This window comes from Dermacentor andersoni, chromosome 6 (assembly GCF_023375885.2).
Source record: "Dermacentor andersoni chromosome 6, qqDerAnde1_hic_scaffold, whole genome shotgun sequence".
Classification (NCBI taxonomy): domain Eukaryota; kingdom Metazoa; phylum Arthropoda; class Arachnida; order Ixodida; family Ixodidae; genus Dermacentor; species Dermacentor andersoni.
The window spans coordinates 75,192,236-75,218,733 of record NC_092819.1 but is presented as its reverse complement, the minus strand read 5'-3'; the positions used below and the strand labels follow the sequence as shown (position 1 = coordinate 75,218,733).

The window sequence follows — 26,498 nt, the reverse complement described above, 5'->3', positions numbered from 1 at the left end:
CCCTAACATAGAACTCCACGTACACACATACCCCTTACAGTGCAGCTGTGCGAGACAAAATACCAGTTATAATGTGGCTTCTGCAGGAAAATCCCGCCAACAAGCGCAGTAGCGAGCATGCTTCTCAATGAGGTACGCCGGCCGATGGTAAGGGAGAGCAACGAGGGCGATGCAGAGGAGGAGAAGCATGAAACGAGGAGGGAACGAATGAATCGTGGAAAACAAACAAACAAACAAAATGGCAGCAGCACAATGCGGGTACGCAGTGGTTGCCTAGGCGATGGAGAAGCCTTTTGTTAGGCTGCTTATCAGTGGCGTACTACACTGAACGCAGCTTCAGTTTCTTTGCAGTCGTTGAGATGTGCGTCATTATCACGTGCAGACATCGAGCATGTGACCTAGACTGCTGCCAGGTTAAGCAGTGTTCCGCAAATTAAGTTTGGAGCTACGAGGCTTTATGAGCACTTGTGAGCTTCCGCCGTTCCTACCAGTGTGGGCACATACAAACTTGGTAGGCATTCGAAGTACAGTAGACTCTAAACGGAACCTTAAGGGACCTGGGAAATTCGTTCCGTTTATCAGGAGCTCAATTTACCGAGAGACAAAATTAATATAATTGCATGAATACCAAACCAACTAACCACAAGGATAGTGTTCTGTTTAAGCCATTTCTGTTTATCGAGATTCCACTGTAGTTGCCACAGCTGATTGCCCGAGAAACCAAACTCCACTTCGCACGCACTGCCGTCAGTTCAGAACATGCACGCAATCACATGCGTAATCACTATGTATAACCGTCTACAGGTATGAACGTATCAAGGATAAGCTTCCTACAATGACATGCCGCCCAACGCCCCGCCGGCTGGCCTAACCAGTGCGCCTTGTCAGCGACCAAAGTTGTGATTTGGTGCCGAGCAAACAAAACCCATTGCAATGGCTGTATGGCACATGGAAAGCAGAGAAACCACCTTGATAACAAAAGAGGGGACATGGGCAACACTTGAATGGCGGTAACTTTGTCCACTTTCACCATGTTTTTGACACCATGCATATGCCGATCAATCCAAGAAATCAGCCGAGACACTGTACTGCATCTGAAATTTCGGTCAGCGTTGGTTTTTAAGAAATTATTTTGTCTGCTTCGTGCGAAGGCAGTGGGTACTTGGACATTAACATTTCAGCTGTTGTAAATTTAAACGGATGCAAAAATCCCACTTGCATGCTTCCAATAATTGCATGCATGCGGCTGCTTGGTCTGCATGTTTTGCACACATGCAGCCTTTGAGCGCTAGTTTTGGTTATAGGGTGGTACCACTTATAGTGCAACTCCAGGGACTTAAGCTATAAGTGGTCTATGTTGTACTATTGAAGCAATACTGGCAGAGCTGCAGTGCTGGTACTTGTTCGGTTTCCTTATTAACAGTATTTAGCACTTAACCAGACAACACAGACAGCTGGTGGTTAGCAGATACAACACAAATGTGTGAACATGGCATCCTATACAGTACAGTAGAACCTCGTTCATAAGTCTTGAAGAAACAGACAAAACGTACTAACCTGTAAAGTGTACGATCCGAAGTAACTAAAAAATTTGACAGACTCAACTATTGCTGACATCTGCACAACGTGAAGTGTTGCGTGAAGTGTTGCGTGAATTGTTGCGGCACGAGATGCCGATGTGCATCAAGCTGGTCGTGCTCTGGCGGCCCGAGACGTGCTTTGTTGTTTTCCTACTGTGTGGTGTTCTAAGAGGGCGACGGGAAAACGAAACGAAATTGAGCTGGTGGGTGACCCCAGATGCCACCGAAGCGAAACATGATGCCCACATCAGCGTTGCCTGCAGCAGCGAACTGCAGTGTTTGGATTATCGCCTACTAAAAGCGTGCAGTACGCTACCAATGGTACTACACACCACACACGGTGAAACAAATAGGTGAAGATGCTTATCGCAGTAGGTTTGGTGGTGATAGCCGTGAATGCGGCGTGCAACAACCGGGGTGGAGATTTGCTGGTACTGCAAAATAAGAAACTGTTTGCGCTGTTGTTTTCATGTGAGATGGATGGCTATATACTGTCTTGATCGGGCACGCCTCGCTGCATTTTCTTGTTTACATGGGATCTAGCGGCCAAAAAACGTTTATGATTGCAGTCTGCAGCATGAAACGGTGGCACATTTCGGTTATCGCCTATTAAAAGCCTGCGCTATGCTTCCGGCGGCACTACGCACTGTGAAACAGATTGGTGAAGATGCTTATTGCGATAGGATTGGTGGTGATAGCTGTGAATGGCGCGAGCAACGACCCCGGAAAATATTGCCTGGTATCGAAATGAGAAACTGAGTACGGACCGGCGTTTTTATGCGAGAAGGGCGGGCGAGTGTTGAGGTGAAGCTACTGCAGCGGGCAGCTATAAACTGTTCTCGATTGCGTGCGCTGATGCTTATTTTCTTGTTTACATGTAATCTAGCGGCTGGAATATGCATCATATGATCACAGTTTGGCGACATACGGAATATTGGTGTCGAAGAATCATGTATTTCAGGAACGTATGAACCGGTAAAAGATTAGCGTAACTCTATTGGGTAATTTTTTGTGTTCTCGATTGCGAACGTTGGCACCGAGCAAACATACGTAATGGGAACACATAAACAAGGTTCTGTATTTTTCAGATGGTAGTGGATGTCACCCTATCACAGAAATTGTGGAACTTGCAGCCAGGTACCGTGGCAATTTTCAACACTGCGGGTTCTGCACACTCTACGATGAGATGGCAACGTTTTCATAGTTTTGGTATCAAAAATGTTTAGAGATTTGCTAGACTTTTGTGACGCATCCACTTGTTCTGTAAACATAAAATATTGTAGGGGGCTGCTCCGTAAGCGCTCTACATGAAACTGGAATTTTTGCATGGTTCAATATTTCATTGCAGTTTTCTTATCCACTATGCACTCGTTTTTTAAACAATGGCCGACATCACATTTCCAACTTGTCATTAATTTTCCATGAAATCAAGAATCAAAACCTCTAGACCGTTGAAAGAATGTGGTAAATGTCAGAGTGTTCAAGTAAGTTATGTAATACGTGTTTCCCTGAACCAGTTTTGGTACCCAAGAGGTGCATGCATCCTGACACTGGCTCACTTTATTCACGTGATCAATGTGGCCGCCACACATGAATGAAGGAAGCAGAGTAAACATGTACAGCGCTTGTTCATTGTCACTTTATGAACATCGTAACATCATACCTAAATCATACCTAGCCTTACTCCTTCACTACGACAGCAAATTTTACTCTCTTGACAGCACGATGACGTCAATGACACCAGGCCTAGCTAGCATTTTGAGACTAACTTCAGTAGCAATTTACAAGATCTTGTAAGCATTTTGCAACCCCCACACTTGATTTTTCACCTTTTCACAGATGAGAATATGGGGTAGTTTATACAGCTTCCAAATTACACGTAGATGCTCCTTTAACAATGACTGTTGCTTAATACTTTCCTGTCCATGCCTATATCCATCAATAGCATGCTATCAATGGTTTTAACTTTACATTTTTCTGTGCTTGGAGTGCTTTCGGACAGCTAGCACCATCCAGCACATGAAAGATGAACTATTTTCCATTTTAGGTTTCGTGTTTTCTTCACCGCAGAGGGATTTTTAAAGCGCCTTTTATTCGGGCAGGACGAGTGCTCGTAGCTTCCGACATGGCATCAACGTCGTGCGCAGCTGCCCTATGGAAATGGAGAATTTCCACGGATTCTGAAGGGTCAGCGTCGGAATGTTTTGATGGTGGCACTTGGATGATGATTTTGATTCATCAGACTTCAGCACGGAAGGCGAAAGTGCGTCAAATAGCCCCGGAACGTTAACAGGTACCCGCTGGTAGGTTTCGTTTTCTACACTGAACCATTTCGTCACTGCCACGCTCGGACCTAAAGCTTTCCAGTGTGAGGTCACAGTTCTTACCTGCAGGGTGTCAATGTTGTTTGCGCAAGACTACTTGCCGGCGGCGGTGCAAAGAGTAAACTTTTGCACGGCATTGCACTAACTTCAGCATTGCACTAATATTGCACTCTGCAGTGCTGCGCGGCGGTCTGTAAGAGCTGCCGCACAAGCACGATAGCCACAAAGGTTAACATTTTCCTTTGTATATAAAGAACTTCTACAGCGTTATTTGCAGGAATGTTGTATTAGTGTTTTTGTTCAAAATATATATATATATACAGTGAAACCTCGTTAAACCATAGTTGGCCGGAGCTCAGAAGAAGTATGTACTAAACGGCAGTACTGCTTAGGAAATGAAATTGCCCACTTACCTGTCAAAAACGGAACTCAGAGAGAGTGCGATGAAAGGGGAAAAAACATGCAGTATTTATTCACTTCGCGCAACAAAAGTGTTTTCGTTTGATGCTGCGGCGGCTTAGCAGTGACGACAGCTCCCTCAAACGTACTGAAGCTGCGAGCCGGCTTTTTAGCCTGCCCCTCTTCTTGGCAAACACTCGCATGGCAGATTCCTCATTGGCGTTACGTATTCTCCGTGCATGCGTGCAGTAGCGCTGCAGAAGTCGCGGGGCACCTTTTCCATTGCGGGGTGCTGTTCTCGTCGTGACGATTGCATTCATGAGGCTGGCGTAACGCGCAGCTTCTGCCACTGCCAGGCCTGAATCAATGGCGAAAAGTCGAACCTCGTAGCTGACGTCTCTCTGCAGTCGCAGCAGCGCTGCCGAGCAACTTCTTCGCATTCCATATGCCACACACCGTAGTCAATAGACCCATGTCGCGTGCCAGCGCTGACTTCATGTCCCGTTCGACAGCACGAACAATGTCTAATTTTTCTTCTATGCTGAGCACCCGGTGTCTTTTTTATCCAAGCATTGGCAATGACGCGAGTCCTTGCTTGCACGATGCCACAACGCTCTCTGGCACGGCGCCGAAATGATGTTGATGTGGCTTCATGCACAAACACAAAGGGCACTTGGAGGCCGTTGTTCCAATCTCTGAGGCTTGTTCAACCGGGCCGTCCGATGGAGACGACGTACCGCCGTGTTTGTGCGACGAAAAGTGGAAACGCTACATGTCAACCGATACATACGCAATAAACTAGTACAGTTTATGCGGATACAAAACACATTATGTTCAATGGCCGCTGAGTTGGGAATTTGACTTTACTACCTTAAAATGAAACTACTGTTCAAGTAGGTACGGTTTAACAAGGTTTTACAGTCGAACCCGACTATATCGAACCCGTTTACATCGAATTATTCTATATATCGAACAATTTCTAGTCACGGTATAGTTACAACGAGTACATATAGCAAAAATTACGCTTACATCGAACAAATATTGCAGTGACTCCCGATATATCGAACGTCAAGCGGCGGAAAAGTGCCCCCAGAAGTTGGCTTTCCCTCGCGGTAGCGGGGAAACCCGGCGGCGCGGCTCCATCCAACCGTTCTCCCTACCGTGACCGCGCTGCCTCGGGCTGTTCAGGCGAGCCGTCGACACTCCCCCTGTCGCGCATAGTGGAGTATATTAGGCCCACGGAGGTGATTAGGCCACATCCTCCCTCTTTCTCTATCATCTTTCACCTGCCACCCCCTCTCCCCTGACGACGCTTCGCCGTGCTCCCTCACGGGTTGCAGAATCAAGCGTCCTTCCTTTCTTTAGATCACTATCTAGCGACACTCCCCAGCAAAAAATGATCCTGGCCCGCCTACAGCGCTTGCTCAGACAGCCAATCAGAGGCTCTTGTGCTCTCTTCGTGCAAGATGGTGGAAGTGCGAGTTCTCTGGCTGCTTCTCTGGTTTATCGTGTTTGTGCCTTGTGGGCTTTCTCCCGCAGTGTTGCCGTGATGAAGCGGCAGAATTCGCCTTTCGTCGTGAAGCTCGAAATCATAAATCGCGTCGAACGCGATGAGAAGTTGGATGTCCCCGCAGCGTGCAAGATTCCGAGGAGCACTCTCGGCACGATTAGGGCTAAAGTGGCCAGACTCGCAACCCGGTGCCCATGGCGCCCGACGCGTACGCACGGCCGTGTACGAGGGGTTCTTCATACGTGCCGGTTTCCGCGTGCTCGGTGAGGACTGTAAATTCTGATGAATGCGACAAAGCCGTTGCCGGTGTTGCCGAAGTTTGGAGCGAGCTGTCAAAATTTTCGGGACATTCGAATCAACGGTGGACGAGTTTGTGAGTGCAGATGATGGTGTCGCGACCACGGTAGAGCCCGGAAACGATGACTACATCGCCGACATCGTACCGAGCACAAATGAAAGTAGGCACATTGAGGAAAGCAACTACGGTCCTTTGCCCACATCCTCCGAAGTGATTGGTGCACTCGCATTAGTCCGGCGCTTCTGCGCGAATGCGGAAGGTTGCGGCCTCAGCTGCTCCGACTCCTTAGACAACGTGGGGAAGTGCGTGCGTCGCAGGCAGCGAAATTGCCCAAGCAGAAGAAAATGCAGGACTAATTTATGCCAAACTAAGCTAGTTTCGTTAATAAAGTGATTTTATAAATGACATGTGCTTTTATGACATCCAATTATTTAGCAGGCTTATATCGAATTATGCTCTATATCGAACTGATAGGCGTTTTTTTGCGAGTTCGATATGGCCGGGTTTGACTGTACTGTATTTTGAAATTTTTTATGTTCTCTTGGTGCAAACCAACACCAACGTCTCTGCAGTTTCTTGTTTTCGTTTCGAATTTTTTATTCATTTTTTTCCCAAGAATTGTTAATAAATATTTGCTTGAAAATAATACCATTAGAAAGCACATCCTTCATACAAATTGATACCATACATTCTAATATCAAGCGTTTGCTGCAGCAGTAAAAAAATTGCTTACTAGACTACCCAAGAACTGCATATTTTCTCGCAGAATGGAAAGTGTTAATGTCCTTTGATTTGTAACTTACCGAATGTCAAATTTCGGCGTGACAACAGGCAGTCCTGCGCCCTTGCGGGTGTGGTAGACTGGCGTGTGCACGCTCACTTTCCGCGTCTTCTTAGCTGGCTTTGTGGAACCGGGAGCTTCGTCCGTCACCTTTCTTTTCGGGCCTGTAGAACAACGCTGGCTTCCTGCCTGCAAAAGTGAACACTGAGGTTGTAGTGGCTGGAGCACAACAGTATACAGTATATAGAAAAAGTTGGGCAGGTTGGTAAGCTATCATCTTGTAATTGCAGCGTGACACAAAACAATGGACTGGAAGAGAGAATTGCACAACCGGCACTAAAACTGACCAATTCAAGAGGTTCCCAGGTGAAAAAAAGCAACACTGGGGGCTGTCTCTAGTGGAGGGCTCCAGTAACCTTCGAAATTTTCAAGAAATATTTTCAGCACAGGAAAATGCACAGACAACAGGGAAGCAAACAGAAAGCGCTACTGCCTCTTTTCCACTGAAAAATTCTTTTGGTGAATCACAACCAACTAGACAGACTGCTGGTTCTTTGAAAAGAGAGAAGTTGACCTCAATTCGTAAATTACACTTCTACACTAGGAAGGTTAATAAGCCAGGTGAAATGTGAAATTGAAAGGCCGGTGAGGATGCTGCCTTGAAGTTCCTGCACAAGCTCGTCATGATGCTATGAATTTTGACGGTGCCTACTGGGTTCTAGTTAATTTTTAGACCGACCATCCCATACTTTCACCCGGGTTGTACGGTCTGTCTGTCTGTCTGTTGGTTGGGTTCTTGCCAAGTAGATTCCTTGCCAAGTAGAGCCTTGGCCCCTCAGTGCAGCAGCCCGATGCCCTAACCATTAGGCCACGAACTCATGTATAGTACTCTAGTGTCAACAGCAACTAGGTCTTTCAAGTGGTCACCACGTGTCGATTATGATGATTTCCCTACAATAGCATACACCGACAACAGGGGATGGGCCAATAGGCGGGTAGTACATATTGTGCCATCAACTAGCTCCGAGATGATCGCTGAGCATTGGAGATTGTAATTTCCATACCATGCATACCTGCCAATCTGGCAAGATCGAAAATCGGGAGACTTATTCGCGCCAAGGGGGGGGGGGGGGGGGGGGGAGGGAGGTTTTGTTCAAACTTTCAGGCAGTGTTCGATGTGTCCATTTGCAGGGACCTTGCAGTAGCAGACATTGCTCACTTCAAAAATTTGTCTGAGTAGCTTTGCTCAAAACATGGTCGAGACTGACAGCTCTTCACTAGCAGCCGGTGTTGGAGGGTTGTGTTGCACATTGACGAGCGGAATTGTCCAGAGTTTCTCGCGCTGTGCTAAAAATCCTCTCACACTCTGGCTTGCTATGCAGTATCACGAGTAAATCGAGCATCACCTTGGCAACTCGGTGAAACATGTTTTCCATCACTGTTTTTCATTTTTTACAACCACAGGCCACTGCATGTCCCACCTTTCTCCATTCAGAATGTCCTCTTGAAGGCTGTACGCCTGTAGTGTGGCAAACTCAGCTTTGAGAGCATCTAAAGCGTCTTCAACAGATTCATTGGAATCTCGGGGCAGCAGCTCAGGGAAACTGACTAAAGAAACGAAGACTCGAGAGCGATGCCTGTGAAATAAATTTCAGGTTAGCTACCTCTGCATTCTTCAGAGTTGCGTTGCGTTTCAGAGTTGCGCCCACATCCATAACGCTTCGCCTTGCTGCATTTTGGAAATATTTTCCCTAGAAGAGGCCAAATGTGGTCGCTGACACAAAGGGGTAGGTCGTGTTCGACGAAGAATCCCGTAAACAGGCACTCCACTTGTATGACACTGTTGTCGCAGTTGTCCTGGAGAAAGTTCACTATGTTGTCTTGCTGCTCAGCGGTGCGAACATAGCTTTAATGCTTCGCCATGGAAACATGCAGTTTCAAGTCGCCTTTGCCACCGTGACACACGCTGACTTCGCATCCACACGTTATACAACATGCAAAATGTTCTCCTTTTCTTGATGTCAAAAAGCACGGAAATTCAGAAGTATAATATCGCAAAGACTTCTGCAAATACCTTTTCTCGGGCTTTGATAGCGCTATGGCATCAAGCACACGAGGGCTGTAACTTTACATGGAGCACCGCACACACATGGCCTAGCCAACACTAATCATATACACAAGCAGCATAGAATAAAGAACCAAGCAGCAGCAACAAGATGCAGCATGGAGGAAGGCATGCGTGAAATGCAAGAGCTACATTGGCTCTGGCTTTGGTCTGCTTACTAGGCACCGTAGTCGGCTGCTTCGTCTATGATACCGATGGTGCTAGTGCGGCTGTTGTTGGCGATGCTGACTATTACGACATGGCTGTAGATTCCATGGTGCCGGTTCGGCAAAAACCATTATTGCGCAAACAGAGACCACTTTTCGGGAGATATAAGACAGTGATCGTATAATCAGAAAGTTCAGTAAAAAATCTGGAGCCTCACGGGCGAATCGGGAGGGTTGGCAGGTATGACCATGGCACATAACCAAAATGGGTGATTGGCCAAGCAGCTGGCACATGTAAAATAAATAAAGAAATACAAGTGAATATAAGATTTCTCCCATTGCATAGCACAGGTGTGCGAGAGCAGCCCGTTTCCTTTAAGCCAATGACGAAGGGGCGAAATGGGCAAACTTGCAGTATTTCCTTAACTACTTCATGAAAGCTTCACTTCACAGATTCTAACATGTGTGTTGGATGTGCAGAATTTTTTTAGCGATAAATAGTGACTACGTTATGTTCTAAGGAGCCAAAGACTGAACTTGGCAAGTTTCCAGAACTTTTACTAAGACACAATGGCCCTAATACAGTGCAGACCACTTATAACGTAACCGCTTTAAGCGCGGGACCGGTTTTAGCGTGGTTTTTTTACCACCGATATATCTCCCATAGAACTCAATGTATAGGCGGGCCATTTATTGCGTAGGCGCGCGAGGCAGAATACCGGTTATAGCGCGGTTCCTTTAAGTGCGCAACCATGAAATCGGAGCACAAAGCACGGCCTTTTCTCGGAGGCGTTGAGCACGGCCACACGGTTGCCGGGCGCGCAAGTGAGAAGGGGGAGCATGGGCACGTGCTTGGAGACCAGCAGCGAAAAGCGAACCGAAAAGGAGAAGGGCGAGTGTTTTCATCACTACAGCAGCGTCCAATCAGGGTGCGTGCTGCGCGAGGTGGAAGCGATAGCACACTTTTTTTTTTTTCAGTCTCTTTGTTGCATTTGGTGTGTGCACGTCATGATCTCGTCGTGTCGTAGTTGTCCTCCGTGCACTTTTGTCGGGCTTTTGTCACCATGGGGTCGGCGGCGTCTTCAAGCGGTGTGAGAAAGGCATGCCTTATCGCTGGAGACGAAGGAATGCGTTATAAGGGACATAGAAAGTGGGCTGAAGAAGGCGTCAATGGCGGCCAAATACAGCATTTCCGACACAACCGTGTCGACCATATACAAGAACAAGAACAAATTGTGGCAGCAATTGCAGCAAGATTCATCTTCCCTGTCACGGAAGAGAATGCGTACGTTGAAGTACGAAGACGTGGACGCAGGGCTCTTCAGATGGTTCCATGAAGTTAGGGTTCAGAGCATACCAGTGAGTGGCCCCATGCTCCGACAAAAAGCCAAGTCCCTTGGTGCTCTTTTAGGCCACGACGACTTCAACCGACTTAATGGATGGATCCAGCGATTCAAGGATCGCCATGGCATCAGCTGCAAAGTGGTGTGCAGTGAAAGCGGTGATGTCAATGACGAGTCCATCGAAGTCTGGCTTCGCTTAAATTTGGAAACCATGCTGTCCAAGTATACGGACAGAGACATATGCAATACCAACGAAGCTGGCGAATTTTATAACCTTCTGCCCAACCGCACTCTTGCGCTGAGAGGTGAAGCCTGCTCTGGCCGCAAGGCCTCAATAAAGCGTATAACTGTGTTGTTCTGCGCTAACATAGAAAGAAGCGACAAGTGCCGCCTGTTTGTCATTGGAAAATCGGCGAGGCCGCGTTGCTTCAAAAAGCGAGTGCCTGCCAGTGGCATACAAATCTAACAAAAAGGCGTGGGTGACGTAAGAGATGTTCACAAACTGGCTTTGCAAGTTCGATGAAGACATGGTGGCAGAGAAGAGACAGGTCGTGCTCATTCTCGACAATTGCACAGCACACAACGTCAAGGCAAAATTGACTGCAGTCAAGTTAAAGTTTCTGCCTGCCAACACGACTGCAAGATGTCAGCTGCTCGACCAGGGTGTCATCACAACCGTAAAAGCACTTTACAAAAAACGCATCTGCGAAAGTTTTGCTGAGCGTGCAGCAGCAGCAGCCTCTTAAAGTGAACTTAAGGGGCGCGACTGATATGGCTGCCGCTTCGTGGCGGCAGGTAAAAGCCACTACAATAAGCAAAGCTTGCACAAAGCAGGCTTCATTGCAATGTAGAGGCTCTTGACGCTGATGAGCCGAGCAACAATGTTGCCGATAGACGGTCAACACCGACGACATGTGGTCCGGCCTCGTTGAAAGCAAGTTTGTTTCCGCCACAGGCACCTTCCAAGAATATGTCGATGCCGGTGAGTCGGAGCTTCTCGTCTGCGAGGAAGTGAGCACGGATGATGTGATTGTCGCAGCGGTGCGCGGAGCTTGCAACCGAAGACGAGTGGGACGACGATGTCGACCTGACGCCAGACCCAGATGTCCCGTGCAAAGATGCTTTGGAATACCTCAGCAAAGTGAAGATTTACTGCGCGAAGAACAGTTTGAGTGAGAAAGCACTTCAGTGCTTGCTCAGGTCTTGTAGAGGATGAAATTGTTCGAAGCACTGTTAAAAAAAATCTCCAGAAGAAAATAGCGTTCTTCTGCTGATGCCGCACTCGTCAGGAGAACTTGGTTTCTGTGCTGTGTTGAGATTGTGTTGCATGTGTGTGTGTGAGTGAAATAGGTAATAAATTGTGTGTGAAAGGTGGGTGGTCCATTTGGCATAGGCAAAAGCCGAAAACAGCATACTTTGGTTATAACGCAGTACTGCTTATAGCACGGATTTTTACAAGTCCCACGACTTACGTTATAAGCGGTCTACATTGTACAAGGAAACGCACTGAAATCCAAAATGCTACGTTGACGATGCGGAGCTAGACTTCTGCCGAAAGTTCAATAAACAGAAGTGTGGCGTTCATTTTATCTTCCAACAAACTGCTTACTGCAAAATTGATGAAAATAGGCTTTGGAAAGAATACGTTCAGACTTGACAGATTTAGCATCTACAGTCAACGACCGATTTTTCGGACGTCTTTGTGACACTACCACACTCCATAGAGCCAATGTACAAGAACATCTCAAATTACGGACACAAAAACTCTTTTCCGTCCTAATCTCTGTACTTTTTGTTGCGACCATAGGTCTGAAACGGCATTAATCAAAGCCATCACCATTGCCATGTTCATTATTTTACAACCTTGAACTGGCGCTTTCGCACACCAATCCGCTGGCAGTCGTTGCCACCACAGTGGCAATGCTACACCTAGCTGCTTTAACGTTCGCTACCAAGCATATTTTTCATTGAAAGAATTCTCCGTTGTCAGCAATGGCGCCGACTCCGCCTCGTAATCCTAGCCAAAGCGCAGAAAGCATCATGTGTTGCATAATGCCGGGCCCCAAGAGTCTGCTTCGCCAAAACACAGCGGTGTTACGCGGAGAAGCATACATGATGTATTGCGGTGAAGCACACCAAGAGTGGGAAGGGGCAATCGTCACTAAACACAATGTGCATTCCTTAATTTCACACGCGGGCACCCATCGCCTGTCGCAGTACGAGCACTGATAGGCCTAATACGTAAACTGGAAGGCCTTCAGAGCTATTTCGCAAGTGCCTGTGGTGATTTGAACTCTTTGGGGCTGCAAAAGGCATGCATTTACTTTTTCGGACTGCCCCCCTTTTCCGATGTTTTCACAGCCCCTCGGGAGTCCGAATAATTGGACGTTGACTATATCGTTTGTGTCCCTTTTGATTTGACACACCACAAGTTGAACAAAGTGAATGCCTTTGGGTTGTTGGGTTGTGCACATTTAGAAATGCAGTGGCGGTATTTTTAGACGATCACTTTCAGGTATAGTTTCACTTTCGTGAGCGTTCACATGACCGACCAGTACTGGACACATCGACTTCTATGGGTGACACCATTCGTGGCACAGTAGCAAGCACGCCATCTTGTAATGATGCCAGCAATGCTGATTGATGCCCATAGATGCTGATGTATCTGGTGTTAGGCATGTGAAATGTCACTAAAGTGAAATTACTCCAGCCATGGCAGCTTGGAATGAAACCTGCGATCGTGTGCTCTGCAGCAGTATGCCATGGTTACCGAGCCATTGCAGCCGGTGTCCTATCAGCATAACCCTTTAACAATGGCAAAATAAGAAAAAACTAAACTTGCAGCAGAATTTTAATGCAAACAATTTTGTTGATCATATTAACCCTTTCACTACCAAGATGAGCCAATCTTGTCACTGGAATTTGTACCGCTCCTACCGAGAAGGAGCGCAGGAGGCCCAGCTCCCTGCAATGACGTTTCTGTTTTGTATAAAATTATTTCTCTCCCTGCACCTTTCCAAACGAAATCCTTGAAACAGTTATGCTTCCAGGTTTTAGTGCGGATGGGCCCAGCATGACCTCAGGAGGAGCGGTACAAATTGCAACAAGTCTGACTCGTCCTCAGGAGTGAAAGAGCTACACAAGACCAAACCGAAAGTATGCAAAGTTGGTCAGGAAGGTAAAACACATTGAGAAGTTTTAATAGTATAACAAAGGTGGGCTTCATTGCACATAGGTGGGTATCACTGCATGTTTTGGCTTTTCTTATTTATCAGTTTCACCACTACCCACTGTATCACAAAATAGCTCTTACTCGAAGATGCTGAGCTTTCCGAATCCCTGCATTTTGTTTTCTTTTTAACATGACTCACTCATCCATGAAAAATGCGCCACTCATCCCACGAAGAATGCCATTTTGAAATAGACAGCTAGCAACACAACAAAGAGTTTATGCTCGCAACTTCACTATTCAACAGGCTTTTTGTGCCATCTGGAGTTTACAAGTACAGAGCAGTGGATGAGCTGAAACTGTTTTCAGGGCTGCATGAAAAATAAGGTAGCAGTGGATGAGTTGGGCTGATCGTTCATCTTTTTATGCAAGTGCACACCTTAGAAATGATTGAGGCATACTGCACTCACCCTTTTTGCCTTTGCACTGGCCACAAGTGTCTTTTGCCTGCAAAGAAATGAAACGAAATTCAAACATACAGCTGTCAGAAGCTCTGTTCATAAGTCTAGATAACATAAACAGTGTCACAATGCAAATATGCAATGCACAGGCACTGAAATGACAGCACACATAAGAACCCCATTGATTCGTTTCTAAAGGGACCATGGAAAAAAAGAATGCATGATACTGGAAAACATGATATTTATTTATTTATTTCAAAGTACCTTACAGGCCCCAAGGGGAGCATTGTGTAAGGGGGGCATCGTTGAACAAATGGCAAGAGAAAACAGATACATGAGAGTTAAAAATGTTTACAATGATAACATTATTTGATATGACAACCATTGCGTTAGAAATGCAGATGAGGCAGAAAACTACTCTCAGACAATTTTATTTGAAGTTTGATAGAAAGCAACAAACTATTTGAAACCTGATAAAGTTTGCTATCACTGCTTGCGAGCTAGATAATACTGAATGTTAAACACTTTCTGGAGTGATTGTAGCTGTGAATCGCACTTAACAAACCTTGCATCTGGTGCATGAGCCAAATGTTTGACGATAGTAACAACCTCTGTTCGAGGACACAAAGCTCCTTTTTTAGCCTATGCAGCTGTGCATATTTAAACAACCGCGCAAGACATCAAAAGTCACGACATGCAACATTCAATGTAAGCACTTTTGATAGACCATGCCAAAGGTGCACTGTTGCAGTTGTGACAACTGGTGAGGAAAACAAAGGGAAAACGATACACACGACCGACACTTCGGAGTTGGAGCCAAGAAGACAACATGAGAAGTGAAGTGAAGAAGGATCTACACTCTTAAGCAAAATTACACCCTTTTGCCACACAACAATAATAGTCATCTGTCTTGTCCGCATTTCCTTTCTTTAACACTGTGAGCCCCGGTACTTCCCAGTACTTCCCAGTAACGTATGGTATGTGCGTTATCAGCATTACATAGCATTCCCAGCAGGAAAGTAGCAGCATATTCAAGAAAGGAAACTCAACATGGCAGATGATTATTGTTGTGTGGCAGATATACACCTCAAAGGGTATACCTTTGCCTAAGAGTGCACTGTACAAGATACAAGACATAAAAGACGTTAGCATTACAACACTGAAAATGAACATGCAGGAAATAAATCATTAGAGAAACGCTGACTGAGTTACACTTTGCTGTAATATTACTGACATAATTTTTCAGTGGGACTTGAGGCGTTATCTAGGCTAGTGACTTATCGGATGCCTAATAAGGCAAGGCAGCCCTTCAAAGCTGTTTCTGATGTTGCCATGGCAATTTGAACCCTTCGTCTCACCCGCCATGCGTGCCTCGTATAAAGGTGCAACTGGGCCCAGTACGCATTCCTAATTACATGTGCACACACGCGCCATGCCCGAAAAAGTGGAGAAAACCTATCTGTGTTTTGTGAAAGCTAGCAAAAAGGAATGTGGTAAGACGAAAAAAAAAGTCAAGGGGATGTTTCAAGCCAGCAAAAGAGCTGGGGTCCTTTTGCAACTCTGAAGGCCTGCTGGTAAACTTGTTAGGCATCACAGTGCTCGTACTGTGACCGGAGGCTGCACATGTGTAAGTTAAAGAATACGTGCTATGTCCTATAACAGTGGCCCCTTTCCCCACTTTGCCTTTCACAGTACAGGAAAGTTATGTGGCAAAGCATACAAATACTGCCAAATGAATTAATTGGCGTGTTTTGGCATTTTTGCTCCATTTTGTTTAATGCTACCCACTGAATAATTCAACTAGTATCATTGGTCGTGTCAGGATTGAATTAGTGGAAGCTGACTGTGCATAGTAATGCACGAGTGTAATCGACCAATCTGGCTTTTAATAAACATTCTGTTTAGAAGTGTCCCCTGAAGCTACCGATCACTGAAGCAGCATGAAAAGCACTTTCACTTACCGCAGTCGCGTGGCAGTCAATGGCCTTGCATCTGACGATGTCTCAGTTGAGGCTGAAGAAGCACTTGCAGCAGACAGCGCTGTGGTGAAGTCTGGCACTGCTGCTACAGCTATTTAGAAAAAAGTCCGGTAGTGAAGATAAGTAAAGAAAAGTGTGAAGATGTGCTGGAATAAGATCTCGCAATAACAAGGAAGAATACTTCACAGATGCATGGAAATATGGCCAACTCGTGCATCAAAAAGAGCGAAGCTGTACAAGGGAGTTCTCACACTCTTTGAAAGCCGTAGGAACCTGGTTTGACTCTGCCCGAAATCCAGCCAAAACTTTGCACACATTTTGATAAGAGTGAGCTTTGAAGTACTTACAGTAAAACCTCAGTAATACATAGCTGAGGGGGAATGCGGTTCAGGTACGCAAAGGTGAGCGACAGTGGATGCACCGACACTATTCATTTTGCAAAAGGTTTTGCTTTATACATCATACTGCAATGAAATGAACTGGGCGCTACGAGAGAACGCAGATCAATTAACACACACAGAAAAAACACAGTGAGGAAGTAAATCGAAAATAGTACACCAAGCAGCTATCACTTAATCGCACAATAAAAGGATAATTCTATTTCTCTTGGAAGCTATTCAGGGCTGACAGGGCCAACAAGCTTGCTTTTTTTTTGTATGATAAGCTTAACCTCTTTAGCCTAGCAAGGTATTGCTTCAGGCTAGTTGTTATTCCATAGCACTTCCCGACTTATAGTGCGGTATTTTAGGACAAAACTTGAAACACAAAGTGACAGGCACAAGCACTTATCGGTTGGCCTGAGTGCAAAACAATTGTCATCTGTACAAATTCTGCAGTGCGCCCAAGTGGCGGCAGAGCATTGCCAAATGAGAGATTTAAGTTACAAAATTTTTTTAGTTGCAGGTAATGCGATTACAGTACAAGTTTAAACTAAAAGAGGAATAACTATTCTTGTCCACTACTCAGCTTTAATACTCTATCCGCAGCTGTCATGGCGCCGCTGCTCGCACTTTTCACATGCACAGCTTGGTGAGCAGGTAAAAGCCCTTGTGTGCTCAATGTATGAAACTTGCAAAGAAAAAGGCGAAAAGGTTGCCTAACCGAGCTATAGGTGCGCCTATATGGCCGCACCAGCGAGTCAGCTGAATGCACTCCCAGCGCAATCAGCGCCTGCTACAATGGACGCCATGTTTCATTGCGATTTTGTGCAGCTCCTCTCTCCTGCCTGTCAGACTGCCCCCTCTAGCAACCATGTCTGAAGGCATGCGACCAATGCGTGCACAGAGTCAAAATGAAACTACTGTTTGCTGCAGCAGCTGCAGACAAAACCGCGATCGTTATCAATGCGATCTGGGATGGAGACTACGCAGTTCTGAAGGCACGTATGGCCAAGGTGGCGTCATGTGCAGTGGTATACGCATAAACGCACAAATAGACATGAAGGGTTCAGCGTTTCTGCCATTCTTATACGGTTTCTGCTCATGACACTGGCAATACAGACTCCTCCGCTTTGTTTCATTTGGCCACTTAGCACCGCTTTTGCTCTATTGAGTGACATGTGCACGATTACGAAGGACGAGTACTGAATTACCCAATTTTCCAACTTAACAACATTAAATTAACGAGGTTTTACTGTAGTACGGATGAACAAGTTCACTGGCTAGCACTACAACACGTACCCCCAACCAAACTGCTACTGCAAAATCTCGTTACTATGAACAGCACATTAAAGGGACACTAAAGGTTACCAGAAACTCAAGTTAAAGTGGTAGAGCAATGTTCTAGAACATCTAAGGCGTCAATTTAATCGCGAACAGAGCTTTAGTAACCGAGAAATTGAGGTAAATGCATGACACGATTTGAGACCCCCCAGCGACATTCCGGTACTAGCCCGATGACGAAAGGACTCCTCATAATTTGTGTTACTAATACTCAACTACTCGTATTAAAAATATCATTTCATTCGATTATAAGACGGAAAAAAATGCTACTTGTCTAGGTCTATTCGACTCTAAGAAAAAGTAACATTTTGACGTTACCCTTCAGTAATATGGGTGTTCGAAAGGTTTCGTTTTCGCTCGACTCTGCGCGCTCGACTCTGCGCCGCGCACGCTTTGGAGTTTCAGTACTTTCGTTATCGCGTCGTGCTGTGAGGGTTCTGCTGGCTCGCGACACTTTCATTTGGAACAAGCAGCAAGAATGCCACGTCCATGTGATGTCGTGGGAAGCCCTCGTTGCTTTCCCGCTCCGGAGAGCCGGTGTCGAGGTCGCCGTCGTAGTACGCAACGACGCCGGCAGTGCGAGCCCTCAGCAGCAGGTCGCGCTCGTCGGTGCTCAAATCGCTGAAGTTGAGCCCACCATCGCGAGCCAATCTGTCGGTGTCAGGGTCCATTGCGACGAGCGTCGAAGTTTGCGCCATAGAATGAAGTACCAGCTTATGGGCGTCTTGCGCTGGAGTTTGAGGTATAGTAGCGGCGCCTGGTGGCGGTGCGGGAAACGACATCTGGGTCGCGCCAGCTTGGGTCGTATTGAGCCCTGGCTGTGGCGAAGCATGTTTCTAGGCAGAGTTTTGCGTCGATTCGCACTTTTTTATGCCCTGTTGCGAGTGCGAAAAGTCTCGTCACTTCTCACAGATCACGCCGACCACGCTGCGAGCTCGCCGCAGCCTATAGTTTAACGAAAGCGGACCCTCCGTGTGCCGTGGGACGTAATGTGGGACGTAATTCGTTTCTCCTTCCGCTAGCCACCATACTCCCGCTTTCGCTCTGCTGTCGGCTCTGTCTTGGCTCTGTTTCTGGCCGCGCGTTTGCGTTTTGCGCAGAAAAGCCGTAGCGCCGTCTGCGTACGCCGTTCTACTCACCGTTGGCGCATGATGTCAGTACTCCTCGATCGGAGGGCGGGCGATTTGAACTGCGCTAGCGGTACGCGGACGCTTCAGAACGCATTTTCTCTTAAAATAAGTCTTTCCTTGGCACGAAACAAGCGTTTCGACGTTTCTGTGATGGTATTTCAACAGTCCACGTTGACTTAATAGTAACCTTTAGTGTCCCTTTAACGAACTTTTCAGACATACGAATTTTTAAAGAATCTCTGCCAAAATGCCTATATTTTCAATGTAAAAAACTTTCAGTGCTACGAACTTCAGATTGCCGAATATTTCAGAATAACGTACATAATTTAATCCCGTAATCACCAAAATGCTTCCGTTGAAGTTTCGGTACCGAATCCCTGAGGCTTACATCTATCATCATCATCCATAGCAGCATCAGCACCAATGTGAGCGTCGCATATGGTCATGTTGGGACTCTCCTACTACGTCGTAGGCCTAGCGTCACCACGTTGACAGCGATCGGCAGGAGCTGCGAAGTTATCGGTGCTGTGATTGTGTTGTGCGTTTGCTTTCGGGACACTGAGTTCTCCTGGCCCCCGCGTAAAAAAAAAAAAAAAAGACGCCAATTTTCGCTCAAAGCAAAAGTGGACATTTTGACACAGCTGAAATCTGGAAGAAAGCAAGTCAACCTGTGCACAGAGCGCGATATTCCCCCGTCAACAATGGCAACGATGCTCAAGGATCGGGAAAAGATCATGAAATTGCATCGAGAGTCACAGCTGGCACCCTCAAGAAAACACTTGCAGCTTGGCAACTACCAGAACGTCAACGACGCTGTCCTCACGTGGTTTAAGGATGCCAGAGAAAACAATTATTCAAGAGAAGGCGCTACAGTTCGCGGCCGCCTTGGACATCTCCAGTTTCGATGCAAGTGCCGGACGGCTTTACTGCTTCCGGCAAAGGAATGGCATTGCGTGGCAGGTTGCTTGTGGCGAAGAAAAGGCAGCAGATGCCGAGAGTGTGGTTGCCTGGCGGAACGAGTGCTTTCAAGAGATCGAGTCTTTCTCACCAGACGACGTTTTCAGCGGCGATGAAACGGTGTTCTTTTATCAGTTGTTGCCTGATAAAACAATGAACTTCAAAGGTGACAGGTGCAAGGGCGGAAAGAAATCACGTCTCCACATATTGGTTCTGTTCTGCTGCAAATCCACAGGCATGGAAAAACTCAAGCCGCTGTTGTTGGCAAGTCTGCTAAGCCACGCTGCTTGAAAAACATCTTGTTGCCTTGCGACTACCAAGCCAACAAAAAAGTGTGGATGAAACGAGGATTGTTCACTCAGTGGCTGCTGCAGCTCGACGACACAATGAAGAAGAAAGACAGAAAAATTATCATCGTTGACAATTGTTCAGCACATATCATGAATGTGGGATTGAGCAATGTGCAACTTGAATTTATGCCCCCGAATTGTGCTTCTTTGCTCCAACCTTTGGACCAGGGCATCATCAGGTGTGTGAAGGCCGAATTTCGGAAGAGTCTTGTGCAGTGCATCCTGATCAATATTCGTCTGAAGCTGCCCACACAGGTAAGCATCTGTCAGGCTGCAGAAATGCTTACAGGGTCGTGGTGGAACGTGAAGACAAGCACAATCAGCAACTGCTGGCGAAAGGCAGGCCTTTTAAAGGCTTCACCAACACCACAAGACTGAGGACACAGAGGAGCTCAACCCAGAACTGTGGAATGAGCTTACCGAGAAGCTCCCAGTCGACACCGCGGAGCTCACCAACGAAGATATCATGAATAAAGTGCGTGAGCAATAAGATTGCAGTAGTGACGAAGACGATGCAGACACTTGATCAACACACGAAGAGAAAGAGACTGTTTCCAGCTTGGATGTTCTAGTTTTTCTACAAAAGACACAATCACTTGTCGGGCGCTGTAAAGATGGGACTGATGACGTTCAGCGGAAGGTTGAGGATGTGGAGGCATTCGTCCTGCTGCGCTTGCTGTCTACTCGCCAGAAGAAGTTTACAGACTTCTTCAAGCAATAAATTGTAGTTAAACTGTGCCCAGCGTTGTCGTTTATTATTTACGTATGAACACGCGCATCTACTGCAAAGGTATGCAATTTTCATTGTGTTACATTACTGACATGAAAATATTGGTTTTTCAGTACTACGATAATTCAATTTAACGAATGAAATTCGGCGGTCCCGTGAAGTTCGTTGCAACGAGATTCTACTGTATTTTATTTGGAAATACGTGCAGAGGGTGCCCAACAATATGTGCACTAAACAACAAAAGACCATGTCTGGTCTCCTACTTACGGACACTGTCCCACACTTCCCTGTAGGGCCGATTGAGGATTTCCTGCAGTGAAAAATGCCAGCAGCAACCAGTAACTATCTCCCCACTGCTTCGATGCGCAATACAAAAACCAACGAAATAGGCATCAACACTTACACTACCCAAAACTGTCATCCAGCACCACACAGAGCATACCCAGCCAACCGACATGTCAAACATGTGGCGGATGCTTCAACGCACTTCGTACTTGCTGGGGATGCGTCACAGGACTCTCTTCACACATTTTATCTTGCTCAAACACCCACCCTTCCTTCCTTCCTTGCACCTGGAAGAACAGTTCAGCCATACTGCCCCACCACAAGAGCTATGCCCTACTACGGTCACTACTGGTGGCCTGCATAAGATATGCAGGCCAGGGACTGAGAAATGGGCTCGGCACCATGACTGGGGACCGAGCTCGACTCTGGCAGCTACAACTCTGACCGAGATCCGTTCAGAAAGTTTCTCGACACAGAGAACCAGATGCGGAAGAACAACACCCTTTATCACATGCTTTCAGGAGATCTAACAGATCAGCATTTCCACATTTCCCAGTTTCACAGGTTTTCCACGAAGACCGAACAAAATTCCCATGTCAATGTGATGTACGTGACCTAGTCATTTAGCGGACATCTTCAAGCACTGCACTTCATTTGTAACTGAATTGAACAAATTTTGCATTTATAAACATATGGGTAACAGCACAAACATAACCACAAGAAAATAGACATGTACACACAAGCGTTGCGTTTAGAGCTGTGAAAATATCAAGACACTGAGCACAAATAACAGTAAAAATTGACTTTCAAATACGAATACTACTTTAAAGACAAACGCTAAATCAGTTTACATTGATGGGGCATTCTTTCAAAGCTCTCTGCACTTCTTCAGTGGGAAAAGGTTTATCATCAGTGAATAGAATGAATACCATGCTTCCTTCTTGAATCTAACACCTAAGCTGTATATGTTCCTGTAATGCCAATGTAAACTACGAGCAGATTTCACTCCAAGTTCCATGTATGAAGAATGTCTTTCACACAGAATGTCTCTCAAAAATTACAGGTTGCGTTTCTGCACAACTGCATAATGCAGTTATTTATCAACAAGCAATAAACTACCCTTGAGTGAAGTCCACCCCATTGTATGCAAAAACTGATGCAGAAGTTCCAATATCACGTGACCACCTGCGCATCATACTTTTGCAGCATTTCAAGCTTACTGAGTCTTCTTTCACATGAACACTGGCCTATCCCATACTCCAAAAGTGTGCCAATCATCAAACCTGGAGAACTTGGAAGAAGAGAGCGTTTTATAGATTAAGCTAGATTCACACATGGAGGCAAAGTCTGGCATGACACAGGGACCACACAACCACGATGGCTTTAAGCAGGTACCACCGGGCGAGGTCAGAATCACACGGCTGTAGCACGCTCATGGAGTTTGCATGCTTACTCTAGACTCCAACACTTGTGTGCCTTGCCGGAACACCAGAGAGGACAGCATTACTCTCTGCACCTCGCTGATCGTGTGGGTTCATATAGGCTCTGCAATCCCATTACAGCAAGTGTTTATTACTAATGTTACAATGAAGTAAAAACTCACCTATGTAATCACAAATGCAATTCCACACCAGATAGCTAGCCCAGTGAGCCAGACCTATCTAGCCTCTGTTGATAAAGTTTACATTGACCAGGCTAGATAGATGAAAGACAACCATCAGATGGACGGATGGAAATATCGCCGAAGATCTTTCATCCGGTCTGCGAGTGGAGAAAGCCAGACTCGGCAAAGGCAGCAATTTGAGGTGACATGCGCCACGTCATGATTAGCTATCTGCTGCGAAAATTCCTGCTCCTGTATGTTACGTGAATGTGACTTTAGGAGATGCAAGTGACTTGCGTATGCAAGAAATAGGCGTGGCAGCACTACACACATGCCGACCTCGTGTGCTTGGATCCTGAGGGCCATGAGATTTCTACAAAAATTACTAGAGGAAACTGTGTCACTAATGCCTACAGCAGCTACAAACGTGGCGGTTCAGCCAGCACGGGAATGACTGTTAGGACATGGATTTGCCTAAACGTTGTCTTTCTGGCTTTGAGGAGCTTTATGACTTTGAAAATACATCATTTTGAATACAAAACTTTAAAGAACATGACATTCTTTTGTGACTATGCATGTATGCATGTCATCTACATTTAGACAAGATAACAAAATTTGGGGCAAAAGATGCAGGTATGGCATAGTAAATAAAGCTGCAAGACTGTCTTAAGTCACAAGCATGAAGTATAGACAAAGCCATGTACTAAAAATCATTCCCATGGTATCTATGATCGTAGCGCCAGAGTTTCCTCTAGTAATTTTATTAGACAACTACACTGGCGGCAACCGGCATGGAATGAAGATTACTACCCCTAAGAAGTCTCGTTACTCATGCGATGAATGGAAACGTCTGAAAATTAAGCTGAGACAAGCCAAGTGACATCATCACGACCTTCAATTTTGTAGCAGTATTTCACAGTGGACAGACACCCTCCTCCTCAACGTAGTGAGGTCGATAAACAATCGATCATGATACATACCATTTCACAATACATGGTCGCAGCGAATGCGCCATACCAAATTATTAACTTGCAACTAACGATTAGATTGCTTCGACTTGACTTCAATCGCAACTCCCGTACATGTATATTTTTCTTGCTTCGCGTCGACCGAGACTTTTGGAGTGCAAATTAAGTATTTTTGTTAAAACACATTTCTATTATATGGCCCTTCATGGCTGTTTTTACAGATCGAGGATATAGGTGTGGCTATATATTGATTGCGCTTCAAGCATGCGAGTCTTGCACTTGGGGGATGCAAAGCTAGTGACCTTTTTTCATGAATCAGTTTGCTCTAGACAAACGAGATGGCGCTTTCAGTGCTGTGCCACACGTTGCCTCAGCGAAAGCACACGAATACGAAACCATTACCTCTTCTGCCCTGCTTCTGTGCAATCAGCTGTGGGAAAATGCAACTGGGTTTTCGTTAATGCACTGTGCTCCTTTCATGCTCCAAAATGTGGAGCAGTGCAGTTAAGACATGTGCAGTAGTTGGCTGCAAAAATTGTGATTGGCATAGTAAGGAATGGAGTGAATCTGAGTAAGTTCACGGACTGCTGCTGCATAAGGACTGCCTGTGTTGCCGATTCTTTGTGATGCATGGCTTCCCACAAGGACAAAAAAAAAATTAAATCATGCGCTGGCATTGTAGTGCTAACCCCCAAAGAAAGTACATCAACCCCGGAATGCCTGCACGAGTGAGTACCCCTCATTCTACAAGCTTCTACGTTAAGTTAACCCTTTTTAGGGTCAATGACGTAAATATACGGCACCGCGAACAAGTCCGAAAATGGTCGAAGCCGTATATTTACGGCGCCGTCTGTACGTTCAAAAAGCGCGCCAATTTCCCAACTTTTTCTTTTCTGTCATGTGCTGCCACTATGTGGGAATACAGGAAATTTTTGTCACGCGCCTCCTTCTCTCAGTTGTCATTGCATGGTTTGTTTTAGTGCTAGTTTGCTCCTGCGCGTCTATATACTACCGCTCGCGCATTGGCGGGTGCGCGGGTGGGTGGCGATTCGGATTTTGTTCCACAGGTGGTTTCGGCTACTTGCGCTTGCAAAACTGATGGCTATCTCGTTACTAATCGCTCAAAGGGTAACCGCCTCTTTCTCGCTCGTTTAGTGCTCACAGCGGTGCGCATAAGATGGATACCGCCATGCATGTGTTCCTGTAGCTTTTTTTTTTTGACACTCGCGAAAACTAAATGCCTCTGGTTGGCGATAAGATGAAGATTAGCAGAAGTCTGTCGCACATTATGCTTTTTTGACGGGCACATAACCACACAGTTTTCTTGAGTGCCCACACCTATGCAGTTAGATTACGCTATGGATGTACATATTATATATTTGTGCAAGACCAGGAAAATTTGAGTCTTGCGAAATATTCTCGTGTGCGCACATTCAAAGCCTTGAACTATGTGCATAAAAATGCATAAAATTTTTAATTCTTATAAGTTTATTTCTTTTTTATTGTTGTTATTCATGAATGAAGACTATGTATATATATACCAATACAAAATATTTTTTTCTCACTTTACAGTCACCCTAGCGCTGTGTGTGTCCCTATGCGTCTTCTTTTGTCCCGTCTTAATTGCACTACCGTACTCTCCTTGAAGACCCTAGAAAAATTGCGGTAAATTTTCTTCGAAGTAAGTCCCTAAGAAGAATTGGAATCTGCAATAAAAAAAATCTACCCTGGGCGGTCGCATATGGCGAAAAAAATCTACCCTTAAAGGGTTAAGCTTCTAGCAAGTTAAGCTTCTACAAGCTTAACTCCATTCTAAATAAACCTTCTCTGGTAGGTTGGATACATAGCTCCCTAACCCAGCATTCTCAGTATGTGCACTTTAATGGCTCTGTTTCCTTTCCTGTCAGTGTTTCATCTGGCGTCCCACAAGGTTCCATTTTAGGCCTTCTTTTCTTATTATATATTAATGACTTGCTGCATTTCGTGTCCGTTAATATTCGTCTTTACGCTGATGATTGCGTCCTCTATCATCATATTAACACACCAATGGATCATGATTTACTTAATGACTCCTTTGCAAAATTTTGTAGGTGGTGCAAGGAATGGCAAATGAACATTAATTTCTCTAAAACTGTTTCCATGTCCTTCTCCAGATGCCCATCTCCATCACTTCACTTTCCACGGTCAAGATTTAAAAAGAGTAACCGAATTTAAATACCTTGGTCATAATTTCTCTCACGACATGTCATGGTCAAAACACATTGATATCATATGTAACAAAGCTTTTAGACGTCTCTGTTACCACCATCGTTCATTGCGTAAGGCTCCAAAGGATACCAAGCTGCTGACGTATAAAACACTTATCTGCTCCATCCTTGATTTTGGCTGCATCATATGGAATCCTCATAAGAAATCCGATATTAAAAAATTAGAATCAGTCCAAAGGAAATCAGTGCGCTTCATTTTTCGCAACTAGTATAGCCGAGATTTCTTCCCTTCTTCCCATTATGCAGCTACAGGTCTTACAGTTCTTTCATCTCACCGCCGCTTAGAATGCATGCAATTTTTACACACGCTGGTTCATTCTGAGCGCCTTGTTACACTAAATAATTATTTGAACTTTAGTCCACCTTCTATCA

The 26,498-nt window shown here is 45.6% G+C and overlaps 1 protein-coding gene across 1 annotated transcript in view; it reads right to left on the bottom strand.

The window, feature by feature from the left end:
• Positions 1-26,498, bottom strand: part of LOC126522389 (uncharacterized) — a 43,924-nt gene that overhangs the window by 5,315 nt on the left and 12,111 nt on the right. The window contains exons 4-7 of the mRNA XM_050171126.3: positions 21,271-21,313; positions 16,098-16,206; positions 14,146-14,182; positions 6,915-7,081 (exon numbers count right to left, since the gene is read on the bottom strand). Coding sequence (XP_050027083.1) covers positions 6,915-7,081; positions 14,146-14,182; positions 16,098-16,206; positions 21,271-21,313 — 356 coding nt within the window. The remainder of the gene's footprint in view (positions 1-6,914; positions 7,082-14,145; positions 14,183-16,097; positions 16,207-21,270; positions 21,314-26,498) is intronic.